General features: G+C 39.5%; 1 protein-coding gene across 2 annotated transcripts in view; it reads right to left on the reverse strand.

Moving 5' to 3' along the window:
* The window catches only part of Hmcn1 (hemicentin 1), a 457,385-nt gene that overhangs the window by 287,970 nt on the left and 155,579 nt on the right, over positions 1–13,836 (reverse strand). For both annotated transcript variants that reach the window (NM_001271292.2, XM_087580179.1), the window contains 2 exon segments: positions 1,139–1,245; positions 3,409–3,580. In NM_001271292.2, the coding sequence (NP_001258221.1) occupies positions 1,139–1,245; positions 3,409–3,580 (279 nt within the window).

Here is a 13,836-nt window from a genome sequence, read left to right on the forward strand (position 1 = left end):
CCTGGCATGGAAAATCCCCAGAGAATGTCTGGGATGGACCAGCCCCATGCGCATGCACATTCCCAGCATTCCTGTAATTTGAATGCTCATCCGATGAAGCCCATTTATTATGTTGGGAACCTGAGGTAATGAAAACCACTCTTGCAGGTACTGTCACAGGGATTCTGGAGCAAAAGGATTTTGGGAAGCTGCTAAGGATGCTGCTGGGTAGCGGGGGAAACGATACAGGAAAATGCAGGACCGAAGCACACTTTGTTAAGCCCGCTCCTGTGGCGAGCATTTGGAGTTTATGCCTTACTGGTCTGAAAGCTACTCCTGAGTGGTATTAAAGCCTCAGCAGAACAATCTTTTCCTGTTCTCGGGGAAACCCTCTCACACATAAAAACACAGACGCTTGAGATGGAATAAGGCCAGGGCATAATGAAAAGGCTGTGGAACACTGGCAATCGCTCCAGTGGCCCACCGCAGCCAGTTACACACATAATCAACAACAGCGTCATACCTATGATTTACGGTATTCCGAATTTTACTGTGTTACATTCTTTACTGCATATTGATAAAATAATTCAAGGAAACAAATGCTATTTTTATTAAAGAAAATAATCACTGCACCTCTAGCAAATAACGGCAGCCAACAGTCCTTGACACCTTGCCTTGTGCTATTTCATATATATGAGCTTACTTCTCAGCCCAGCTCCACAGTGTAAAGAGCTACCACTGTCACGTGAGAGAGGACAGCAAGAAATACAGAGGTTCCACGCCCAAGCAGTCCAGCCTGTGGGTGCTGTTCAACCCCACGCTGTTCCACCCAGAGCCCCACAGCCCTAATCATTGTTCTCCACTGGCTCTGTTGTCTGCTGATTCTGGAAGCAGGGAAATGGATGGCACCATCAGTGCACAGCTTGAATGATAGGCAAACTGCCCAAGAATTTCCATCCCTGTTCCAGAACCTCACGGATGCTAATGGTCATCACAGCAACACTACCCAACTTATGTGCTCCAGACCTCCCACACATGTACTTTCATTAAAAGTGTTCTCCGGGACGGCAAGAATATATAAATAAGCTATTTTATATCCTTTACAAAGCATGCCAACTTGAAAAGAAAATAACAAACAGGCGGGGAAATCGCACAGTACCTTCACTGTCCACATTCCAGCTTCGGGCTCTTTGACGTTCACCACCTTGGCAGAGTTATGGATATTTAACAGCTCATTCAAGCCAAACCCCTTTTTTATCAGCTTCCCTGGAAGACAAAACAGAGGTAGAAATCATGATTTCTCTCCCAGTTAAACAGATCGACTATTTCAACAGACAAAAGCCTCGGGATATGATCAGATTTTCAATAACAGGTTTTTTTTAATAAGTATTGGTGTATATTACTTAACAGATGTTTGTGTCCAGGGCTCAAAATGCTGTGCTATTTTCATCTAAAATATACTTAATTGTGGGCTTCTGGGCGCCACGACTGAAGCGACGGATCCCCATGTGTTAGGTGTTTGACAGTCACGTGAGAATAGCGACCGATGAGCTGTCACTCCACCTCTAAAACCAGCCCAGAGAACAATCGTCACGTTGCTAAGAAGCTACGCTCAGTCACTAGAGACAGGTAGACTGCATACAGACAAAGTCCAGACTGAAATACAGGTCTCTCTGGAGGTCAGGGTAGATGCTACTAAGGGTGAGTATCCTGAGTAAACCTCTGTACAAAGTACAGGGCCTGATAAGCAGTTTTCCACTGGATGCAGGAGAAGGTGCACTGTCAAAGGATGATTACAGCATAGCACTATAACAGAACGAGTGGTACCATCTCCTATCTGGTGGATAGTTACCTTCCATAACTACTGGCTGGGATGTAAGGAGAAAAATAAATAAGATGGAGCTAAGCCTTAGTTTTCTTTACCTCTGACCTCCCCATGGTCTCTTTCTCAGGTACCGTACTTTAAATAATCAAAAGACTGGCCACCACTGTGTGCCCAGGGGGCCGTTAAGCAGTAGGAACATGAGCCAATGAGTCCAGCTTTTCAGGGTAGCATGTGAGCAGAATGTGGCTGCAGCAGACAAATGCACACCAAGACCAGCACTCCACAGTCTTGAAAAGGTGGTTTTACTTCCTTTGTAAATTTCAGTGTTTGGCCAGTGTGGATGCTGACTCTGAACAACATTTCATATGCTTGCAGGAATTATTTCACACTCTTACTGGAATTGTTTGCATGTATGGTGCAAATGAAGAATAGAGTTGCTGCCTTCCCCTTTATAAACATCATCAAAGTACAGGAGACACCAAAACCACAGTAGAAATGAAACCATTTCCTCAGAACCAGCAGGTAGGCTTAGTACAAATACGAGAAAAAATGAGATTCCTTCATTCTCAGATTTCCTCTTCAGTGTGAGTCTCATCTTGAAAACCTTGTCATAAAATACAAGCGAGCAAACGTAAGTTAAAACATTCATTCACCCGCTAAGAATGTGCCAAGTGCTCTACCACTGAAATTTAGTGCCAGCCTAACTCCGATTTGTCTATCTACCTGTCTGTCTGTCTGCCTACCTACCTATCTGCGTGTATCTGTGTCTGTGTGGCTTATGTATGTGCATGTGTCTGCATATGAACACAAGCACACACATGGAATCCAAAGGCTACTTCAGGTGTCCGCTCGGGTCTTTTACCTTGATGTTCTGATGCAGGGTCTCTCATAGCATTTTCCACAGCTGCTTATGCCAGCTCCATGGCCTCCAGGTATCCTGCTGTCTGCCTCCCATCTTGCCCTGGGAGTACTGCATTTGCAGACATGTGCTACTGTACTTGGCTTATTATATTAGTCCTAAATATTCAAACTCAAGCCCCCATGCTTTTATGGAAAGGCTATTACCCACCAAACCATCTCCCTCGCCCATTAAATCTGACTTTTAGAGACTTTTATGTTTGTTTAAACTGGTCTGGAAAATGACAGTGAAAATTTAGAAAGTTATTTTATTTTAGAAAGTTAATTTAGAAATAGCTATTTTAGGGACTCGTTCAGAAAATTAAAAGATGGTAAATTTTACAGAATAAATTACTAATTTATATATTATATAAATTAAAGCATTGACCCAAAGACATAGTTCAGGGGTAAAGGGACTAGATAAGCAGTTTAATCTCCAATGATATTTAGGACATTATTATATAATGTGTTATATAATAACATGTGTGCTATATAAAAATATAACATTTAGATATTTTCCCATGTGGATAATTAACTACAATACATGCTAATTCAAAAACACTCAAGACTAATAAGTCATTTCAAACATCTACAGTCACTTATGAATGCTTTGAACGTATTGATAAAGCTGAATTAATTGGAAAAGTGTGCAAAAAGTGCCCTTCTCTGATCTTCATATTTAATAATCAGTGTGTGATTCATCTTACCGAAAGGATTGCGAATTTCAATCACGGGAGAAGGGCCACTCAGGGACACAGTAACTTCTTTGAGGCTGGGATCAAAAGGAATTTTCCAAGTATTTACAGCGTGTTCCAAATGGTCGGTGGATAAGAGGTGAACCTTGGAGGCCTGCACCGCTTCTTCCACCCACTTCAACACCTGTGGAAGGAAGAGAAAGGTGTGAATGGCGCCTGAGACGGATGTAGGTTTCCTCACTTCCGGCTCAGGGCTTGGCTGGGTAAAGCCCTGACTCTGAGGCTCGGCTCATCCTTCCCCTACCTCTGTGTGCTGTAGGCTCCCAGTAAAATGCTAGCTTAACCGCCGCTCCAATCCCAACTTTTCCATCTTGGATTATTATTAACAATTAAACTTCCGGTTAAACGCCATGAGATGAAACCCAGAGAGGCATTAAAATTGTCTTCTACATGTGAAGAAAAATAGAAAGAATCTGTCTTTCAAAAACATTTGTTCTGGATTTCATTCATTCTAGGCACATTTTTAAAAGAACTAATGGATTGCCAAGTGGAATCTGGACAGATTTAATATTTTAAATGGTATTAAAGTAGTCTTGGTAGGTCGTACTATTCTACTTTTGGAAAAATCGTTTGTCTCAACAAAATAGCCTGGGTGTTTTTTTTTGTGATAAAATGAATAAATATCCCCCAAATAATGGGAAAGGCAACAAAAAAATAAAAACAAACAGATAAAGAAACAAGGAAAAAAATAGCAAAGTATTTCAGCTTCAAATCAAATCAAGGATCACATAGAACAATAGTCCTTAAAGATATATTACAAAATTAAATTCTAGAAAGGTGCAAACATGGCAAACATCCACTTCATCTAATTTTACAACAAACAATTTCCCCATTAGATAAATGGTGCATGTTTAGCTAAGTAGCAATGAACTGATGTTAACTCTCTGTCTTGGTCAAATTTATGTCATTTCCATACTTGCTATGCCCCTTTACTTCTTAGCATCACGGTCCTAAACACAACTGACTCCTGAGCAAATATTAAATTTTAAAATATTTAAAATGTTTTATTAAAATATTAAAAATTCAAAAAATATTAAATTTCAGTGCAAAGAGGCACAAGCTAAGTAACCAAGCAACATACTGAACACTGTTTATATTTCCTATTCAAACATCCTTTTCCTTTTCTTTATTGTTTCTCCTAAAGAGTGTGGAAAAGGGGGAAACCAATTAGTATAGTTAGCAGTATGACACAGTTATGTTCACTATAAAAATAAATGTGCATTAGTCAAAGTTCTCTCCCAGATACTTTGTATTGATGGACATATGTTTGCTTATTTAGTAACAGCTTTTCTTTTCTGCACTGGTCTTTTTTTTTTTTTTTGCTTTTATTATATAGCATTTATTTTTTCATACATACTCTCAACATTGCTTCCAGGATAAAGAACACATATATCTCTGTGTATCTAAAACCAGGTGGCATGGGACAAAAATCCTAAAGGCAGCCTGTATGCTAATGGTAAAGAGATCCATTGTAATAATGTCAAAAATCACATCTTCTCTTTGTTTGCTTATAGATATAATGTCTCAGCTATCCCCACTGGTATTGAACTCACTACAGAATCAAGGCTCTGCATAACCCCCGACCATTGAGCTTCCACTTGCAAAATGATTGGATTATAGACACACTGCCACTACTGCAGGCTTAAGCAAGAGAATGCAGGAGGAAACCACAAATGCTTGTTGAACTATGGAAGCTCCATCACACCACTCTCAAATAACCGACACTAGAATAATATTAGTTTGTTCCTCCCTGTGGTAATTTGAATAGATACGGCTCCCATAGGCTTGTGTGCCTGAATGCTTGACCATAGGGAGTGGCACTATTAAGAGAGGCCTCTGAAGTCTCATATATGTTCAGGCCACGCCCAGTGACATGGTGCCATTCTGCTGACTGCAGATCAACTCTCACCTCCTCCAGCCCCTCATCTACCTGCACACTGCCATGCTTCCCACCATGCTGATAATGGATTGAACCTCTGAAACTGTAAGCCAGCCCCAAGTAAATATTGTCCTTTATAAGATTTGCCTGGTCATGATGTCTCAGCACAGAAATAGAAACCCTTAAACGTTCCCCAAATAAATATTACTTTCTGGTGATGCATGTCAACAAAAAAAGTCATAGACAGATAAAACAATCAGTGAATGACAAGTGATTTATGTAAAAGAGGGGAAGGGCAAATCCATACTAGGTATCAGGAAGGTTGTGACCAAATGTACAAGAACACTCCAGATAGGCAGCAAACAGGAGTGACTCCCTCCATCTAGGGAAGTGTTCAGATATATGATGAGCTGAAGACCCAGGGCAGCGCACACCAGAGGTGCTGTCTATCCATGTTGATTGCAGCACTGTTTGCTATAGCCGAGATGAATGAAGAAAGAAAATGCGGCACCCCTACCAAATGAAGTTTAAAAAAAATAAATACAACCGTCTCACGTGCAAGGAAATGGATGGAAGTGGAAGATTTATTGTGTAAAGAAAGATCAGCCAAACTCAAAGAGAAATATTACATGCTTCCATAAAGGCTAGCTAGTTTTATGTATACACATGTAACACAGACAGACAGACACACAGACACACACAACTTGAAAATGGACTATGCGTGTGATAAATATATCTAATGATATATGGAAATGGGAAGAAATGATAATGATAATGAAGGATGGAAAGACAAATATTGTGTTTTCTTATATGTAGATTCTAGACTTAAATACACACATCCATGCATATATGACAGAAAAGCAGAAAGGAGGCATGGGAAGGGAACAGTGGGTGAGGAAATGAGAGAAACAGGAGACAAATTGCAACCATGTGTGTGTGTGTGTGTGTGTGTGTGTGCATTCATGTTGAGTAATTAAACCATGTATCTGTTACAGAGAGAAGTACACACACACACACACACACACACACAAGCACAAACACAGATGATATATAGATAAGATAGATGATAGTAGATAGATAGATAGATAGATAGATAGATAGATAGATAGATAGATAGATGATAGATAGACAGACTGACCATAGAAGTCATTAAGTTGTGCACTTAATAAAACTGTCAAAGAAGAATAATAATGGAATCATCTCATAAATATGGTTCCATAAACCAGACTAAGACCTTTGGAATTCTTCACAAAGCTCCTCTTGAAAATTACTAACATGCTGAAAGAGTGAAAGTGATGCATTTCAAAGAAAACTGTCATGCCATCATGAACAAGTTCAAAAGAACATGTGTTCCATAAATCAAGTGATAGATATATTTCCTTCAAGTTTAACCTTATAGAGCACCTGAGTTTCCTATATGTATACCATCACAACTTTGCAAAGAAGCAGGTGCTATTAATAAAGAGCTTTTTGTAATCATTCATGATTGATTATGAAGGTATGACTGGTCCTTTTCATCAAATTTCCCCACATGACAACAGAAACCAGGCCAATTGTAACTAATATTTGACATTTCTAAAACATATGAGGTAATAATCAGCGTTGACATTTTTATGAAAACAGCTTTAAAGATTTGCTTTTTTTCCAGAAAACACAAAGAACTAATTTAGTGTCTGAGAAAGCAATCAATAAATTTAGGCAATAATAAAAACTTATTTACAGTCTGAAAAGGGAGGAAGGAGAGAAATTAAGCAAACCAACAGAATATCTATTCTTCAAGAAAGACCAGCATGGTCATGGCAGGTTCTCAGGTAAAAGGTGGGTAAGGCTTAGGAAGCGAGTACCACTATCAGTCCATCACATCTAGCAGGGACACAGGAAAATGAAGGAATCCACATACAGTACTGGGGAGATTACAAGTTAGTGCATCCCCTACGGATATCAGTACAGGAATTCTTTTTTTAAATCCTAAGAAATAAAACCACCACATGATCTAGCTACCATATGACTCACTCTAAGTATACATCTGAAATAAATCTAAATAAGAATATCACAGGGATTCCTGGAATTCTATGTCCGTTACAGCACTGCTCAGCATGACTATGCTGAATAACATGCCTATACACTATCATCAGATGAATGGACAACATGGCACTTATACACACTGGAATCTTCTCCAGCTGGCAAAAAAAGTGAAGAAGTGAAGCTATGACTTTGACAGGGAAATGAGTGGAACTGGAGGTCATTACACCAAGTGAAGCAGGTCAGATTGCACAAGTCAGATTGTGTTTTTCTCATCGATGCATAGAATCAAGAGTTGAAAAGAAAGAGTCTGTGAGACTGAAAGTAAAAGGGGGACTATTTGTGTGGGAGGAAGGGCACCAGTGGGAGGGTGAAGCAAGAGAAGATAGGAAGGGGAATGAGAGACGAGTGCCATATGTAAAATATATTCTCATAAGACGTGAGCAGGAGCATTGGCACTGAAGAAGAGAGAGAGAGCGGTGGGAAGTGAACACGGACACCAGACGGTGCTGGGATGGTGAATCTGATCACTGTCAGAATGACAACCCTTTATTTAATACCCCAATTGTAAGAAATATTTTTAAGGAAGTACAAAACAAAAAGAAGCAGCCAACATCTCCGGGTAAATAATGAAGTGGTTTTATTGAGTAGAGACATAGTGAATTTATTTTCATGCATACCCTTCAGTAAGTTATCAATCTATCTCTGTGTTGCTTCCAAAGTTACATCTCTCCTTCAAATACAATGTAGTGAGGTTATACATTACTGGAAACCTATCCAAGTCCTAAGCATTCTTGAGAAAATGACCGCCTTCCTAAAAGCAGATGTATTTTTCTTAGGGCAAGTGCATTCAGAGGCTGCAGAACATAAGCTGGTGTTAGACACATTTAATATCACTTTCAATTCATCAGCACAACATTTATGGGATTTTTCACAAAGAGATTATCCTGTATCATAACAATACTTCTTGGGAAAGACATAGTGCAGACTCCACCAGGAGCCTCGGATCACTCTGCTATCCACTACTAAGAAGAGTCTAATTGAAAACAGCTGCAGCTCCAGTTATGAAGAAATGCAGATACTATCAACATGGACAGAAACGTATCCATGCGAGCTGCAGAATGCGCCCTGAGGTCTCTGGCTTCTCAGGTTGCCAGACACAGAGCGAAAACCTCGCTAATTGTCTGACCGTGGGGAACATTCTCCTGAGGTTAGGAATGATCTATTATAACGACAAAAGAGATGAAATAGAATGGAGTCTCTGGGTTGTGCGTTGCTATCAACACAGTACTTTTTAAGCCACCAGGGAACCATCGATGGCATTTTAAAGGTTTTAATGTAGAAGTTGTTCTCTAGTTATTCCTAGCAGTTTATATGTACAGTGGGCCTTGGAGACAGACTGACGAATCCAGCTCCTTAATTTGATAGATGAGAAAAATCATATCTGAAGTTAGTTCTTGCGTTGTTTTAATCTACCCAGACTTATACTGGCTCAGCAAGGCACATTTTCTTTTTTACTTAAACTCCTTTGTGTTCATGAAGATGCTCTTGGCAGTACAACCTATACAATGACTGATACTGTACCTAAGTGCACACATTTATTTGATTCTGGAACAAGGCTCTGATGTTTCGAAGTGGTCTGTGTTGTTACGTTTTGATGAAATATACAGGGGAAAATTGAGCACAAATTAATGAGCAGAACCTGAGTAGTTTTGTTAGGAACATGTTCTAGTTTGATGTTTTGAAACTGCTAAAACATTAACAAGAGACAACTCATTGGAGGAAAGCATCTATTGGGATTATATTATACATCCGAGTCTCGGCCCATCAAGGAATGAAGTCAGAATAGGAACTCAAAGGCAGTAACATGGATCAAGGCTGCCTGCTAGCCTACTCACTCTAGTCCTGTGCTAACCTGGCCGGTGCTGCCCATAGTGATCTGGAACCTCCTGCATCAATTAATAATTAACATAATCCCTGACAGAAATGCTCGCCAGCCAATCTGTTCTGGGAAATTCTTGGAGAACTGTGAACACTTAGTGTTGTGGTTTGCCCTGGAGTTATCTGTATTTTGATGCTAATTCCACTCACTACCCCAAGGACAGCAGCCTAGTTACATACTCAGGACTCTGGTGACTTCACCAGAAACTTCTCCTCATTTAATTTGTAAAATACAGGTGAGGGCAGGTACAGGATAGAAGGAGGCCTGTCATTGGACGGGAAGGAAAGATGGGTAGGGGAAAAGTTTGAAGGAAGAGGAGGAGTTGGGAACAGAAGAAGGAGGAGACAGAAGCTATGGTGGAGAGATCATGGAGGCTGACATTAAGATTCAACTCTGTGTATTTACAGGTTGTTATGAATGTTCTTGAGGGATGGATGTGTACCGGGCTTTGTATGTTTAGGTGGGCAATTGTATCTTATCAATTGGGTCAAAGGTTATTGTGTTGTGTGTTCTTTCACGTGCAGATTTGAGAGTGTACGGTGGCTAGTCTGGGCCACCACACAGTTGGATGTGTGTTTCTGGCATGGAAGCCTGCCTTGGGAACTAGATAGGTAGGGAGGTTGCTGCCAGGCTCAGAGAGAGGCCTTCAGCAGTATGATATGGGCTGGAGCAGAGCGGATGAGACGCTTTGCTGACTCAGACCATATATCTAGCAGATGTCTTGGGGGCACTGTGGTGTAGACCTAGTGGGGATAAAACACAGCGTTTTATTTTTTTTATATTTTTACAACAACAACTTTGTGATGTGCTACTACTTAGCAGCAGGGGTATTTACAGTGCTTATGACGCGCAGATTCTCCCAAGAACTTTCTACTGATTTTCACAAGAGCCCTGGCACAGAACTTCCATGCACAATTATCTCAATTTTAGAGATGAGTAAGAGTGATTTATCCTTGCCAAAGTTTGTAAGTCACAAAATTAGCAACAAAGCAACACATGCCTTTTGGTCCCAATGTTCTTGTCCTCCCTATTATGTTTAAAAACAGCAATTCTTGATTCTAAGACAATCGTTTTGATAAAATGCTGTACTACAGAGCTGGTGAGCTTCACTGGCTCTCCTCAGACCTGGCTAACAGAGATAGGCTTTTCTAGACCATCAGGAGAATCCTTTGGTCTGGGTTCAAGGTCATTATTGCCTTGCAGTATAACGTCGAGGCCACAATTCCAATTTTTCTTCGAAGCCCCTAAACAGCTAGTGAACTTCCATGGGATAAGTAAATGCATCAAAGAGGCAATCAGAGACAGGTGCCTGAAGTGCAGGTAGAGAGACTGAGGCATATACTAATATTTAAGGCCATCAAGTCCTGCTTGTATTCCACTCCACCAGGGTGTATGTCATCTTCTGAACATACCCTTCAGAGAGCATTCAGGAACGGCTCAGAACAGAACTCTGGAGTAAGGTTCCTTTTATTCTGACCCTAGAAACTCGGGTTATGATTTATCTTGCATATATATGCCCCTAGACAGCAAATGCACTGCTCATGTCCCTAGGAATGCTCCCCAAGAATGCTAAGGCTGATTGCTTAAGTTGGATAAAATTGTCCGGATGCATGCTAAAGAGATCACTGTAGATGAGTGATTGATGAGCGGGCTTTATACAGCACCGCTAAGAGTCTGGGTAATTTGGTAATTTGAGAGTGCTACAAGGAACAAATGTCACAGTTTAAGACCTTAGCGAGTCAATCAAAACATGTTATGTCTTCAAACATTTTGAGAGGAACTTTTACAGAAAATATCCAGTTGGATTACCCTTCACGTATTGAGCTCCCACTCAAAGGGGAAAATTTTACAATGATCTTTACCGACAGTAAATGCCATGAACAAATGCATTTGTTGATTTAGTACAAATGGTGTTATATTTCTTTGTTTCTCTGTCTCTTTCTGTCTCTCTGTCTCTGCCTCTCTCTGTCTCACATACACAGACACAGACACAGACACACACACACACACACACACACACAGAGAGAGAGAGAGAGAGAGAGAGAGAAAGATGGGGAAGAAATAATGTAAAGAAGTCTCAAGGTACATCTAAAGTTTTATCCAGTTCACATAGGGTAGAGGACATTATTACTTCAAAGGTTGGCTGTTTAGCTTTAATTGTCAACGTGACACAATCTAGGGTCATCTGGAAAAGGTGTCTCAATGAGAGCTCGACTGTGTAGATCAGGTTGGCCTCTGGGCACACCTGTGGGATGACTAATTGTCTTGATTACGTATTGCTGTGGGAAGACCTGGAAAAAGATTGGCAGCACCATTCCCTGAGCTCGGGGATGTAAGAGTGGAGAAGGTGAATTACTAGGCAAACACGCATGCCAACACTTCTCTCCGCTCTTGCCTATAGATGCGATACAATTGCTTTGAGTCCACAGCACTCTGACTTTATTCTCAAAGTTGTTGTTCACCAGGGACTTTTATCTCAGCAACAGTAATGAAGAGAGAACAAAGGCATTACGCCGATAGCTCTTAGGAGAAGGACCATAAGAGAACTCAGAACGGGTGCTTCACTTGGGGGAGTTTCATGATGCTTGAGTTATATTCTCAATAAAGTTCTTTTTATTTTAAAGGAACATGGGCTCAGTGGGACTCTGACGTTCACTTCAACTCAGTGACCACCTAAATCTTATGCAAAGTTGCCACACTTCCTGCGTGACAGAACCACATTAACGTGTAGCAGCTGACAAAACAGAAGTGCACTTCAGACATGCTTGGAGAGTGAAGTCATCCCCGCTAGTTATTTTAAACTATGGCAGTATATTTCACTAATTTATCTTCATAAAATTCCTGTGTCACAGGTTTTTGTAAGTTAGAGATGATAAAAGAAACTCAGCCTGCCAGAAAATAGTTTATTTAAAATAATAAAATGCAGAAGATTGACTTTATCATATATATTTTTTTTTGCCCTTAAATCATTTTGTTTAGAATAGGCAGAGTTCAGACTTCAGCCACCCCATTTTCACTCTTAGCTTTTTTTAAATTGATTTTAAATACAAAATTAGATACATATGCATACAGACAGAGGTGTGTGTGTGTGTGTGTGTGTGTGTGTGTGTGTGTGTGTTCATACAACATACATATAATAATTAGGCTCTCATTACTGGATACCCTAAAATACCCTAAAAGCAGGAAGAAATCCAGGCTCTATATAAGTAATAAATAAATAAATAAATATCCAGGTTCTCTATGAGTTATAAAAGAACACTTAGAGAGAATTTTTGAGAATTATTGAAGCTACAGATTCTATGCCCAGGCTGTTTCACCTTTGTTCATCTACACAGATACACACACACACACACACACACACACACACACAGAGAGAGAGAGAGAGAGAGAGAGAGAGAGAGAGAGAGAGATGCCTTGTCAATTTGGGATTATTAACTGGATGCATGACTTCAGAGGCTGAAATTATATGCAGAATTGTGCATATATGTGGACATGGTGCACAGGAGGGTATTTTGAAAAGATAGGAAGGAATGTTTAAAAATAAATTACAGATGTACATCTCTTTTCTAGAGCCATGTATTTTCTGTAATCAAACTTGACTTCTTATTGTAAACATATCTAAATATCTCACATAAAATAGGTGAGTGCGATGGGAAAGTTATTGGCCATGGTTTGAAATCTGCTTCTTGACTTTAGAAAGGAAGTTCAACTGATAAGATCTAATCAAAGGGGAAATTCATTCTTTAGAAGAAGATATAAATGCAATGACCTCAAAAGAGTAATCATGTCACTGAAGGATCAAGTTATCGAATCAAGACACATACTCCTCACTGGATTCTAGAATCTAAATCATAAATGGCTTATTTCTTTATGACCACCCCATAAATATCACTTACATACTAAGCTCCATTCTCAGAATGTGATAGTATGTAACTCAGTATTTTTTATGCCGTGTCACATTTTCAGTAATGTATTTCTAATGCAATTGGCAAACAACATAGAAATTCTATTCATATGACTAAAATTCACTGCATCAGACCACTGTAACATCGTAGTTGCTCTATAGAACAAATGTAGTTCTCTGTGTAACCACTGTATTTCATTTCTACTATTAAAAGAAATTTTAGATTCTACCAGAAAAATAAGCAAATAAAGGAAAGAAAGAGAAAGTAGAGAAAACCAATTATTTTATTTTGATCAATCTTAGAAATTTAAAGACAACAAAATTGTTAGCATAATTTTGATTATACAGTTTTCCAATATTCTTTACTTAAGATGTCAATTCAGTTTGCTCTGATGTGTTTCCTGAGGTTAGAAAAAAACAGAGAGGAAATTATTTAGATGCTTTAAAACGTTAATAATGATTGATTAACTCAAATTCACAGCGGAAATGCTCTTATTAATGAGATGGAAAAAGAACCTTATTAGTCAATAGACTATAATTCTTTCATCACTAATTAAGACCATACAGTGTAAAGAGACCATACTCTGTTGGCTGAGGCTCCCACATTAGACAGAGCCTGATTGGCACTGCAAA

The sequence above is a fragment of the Rattus norvegicus genome, chromosome 13 (assembly GCF_021556685.1).
Source record: "Rattus norvegicus strain SHRSP/BbbUtx chromosome 13, alternate assembly SHRSP_T2T, whole genome shotgun sequence".
NCBI classification, from domain to species: domain Eukaryota; kingdom Metazoa; phylum Chordata; class Mammalia; order Rodentia; family Muridae; genus Rattus; species Rattus norvegicus.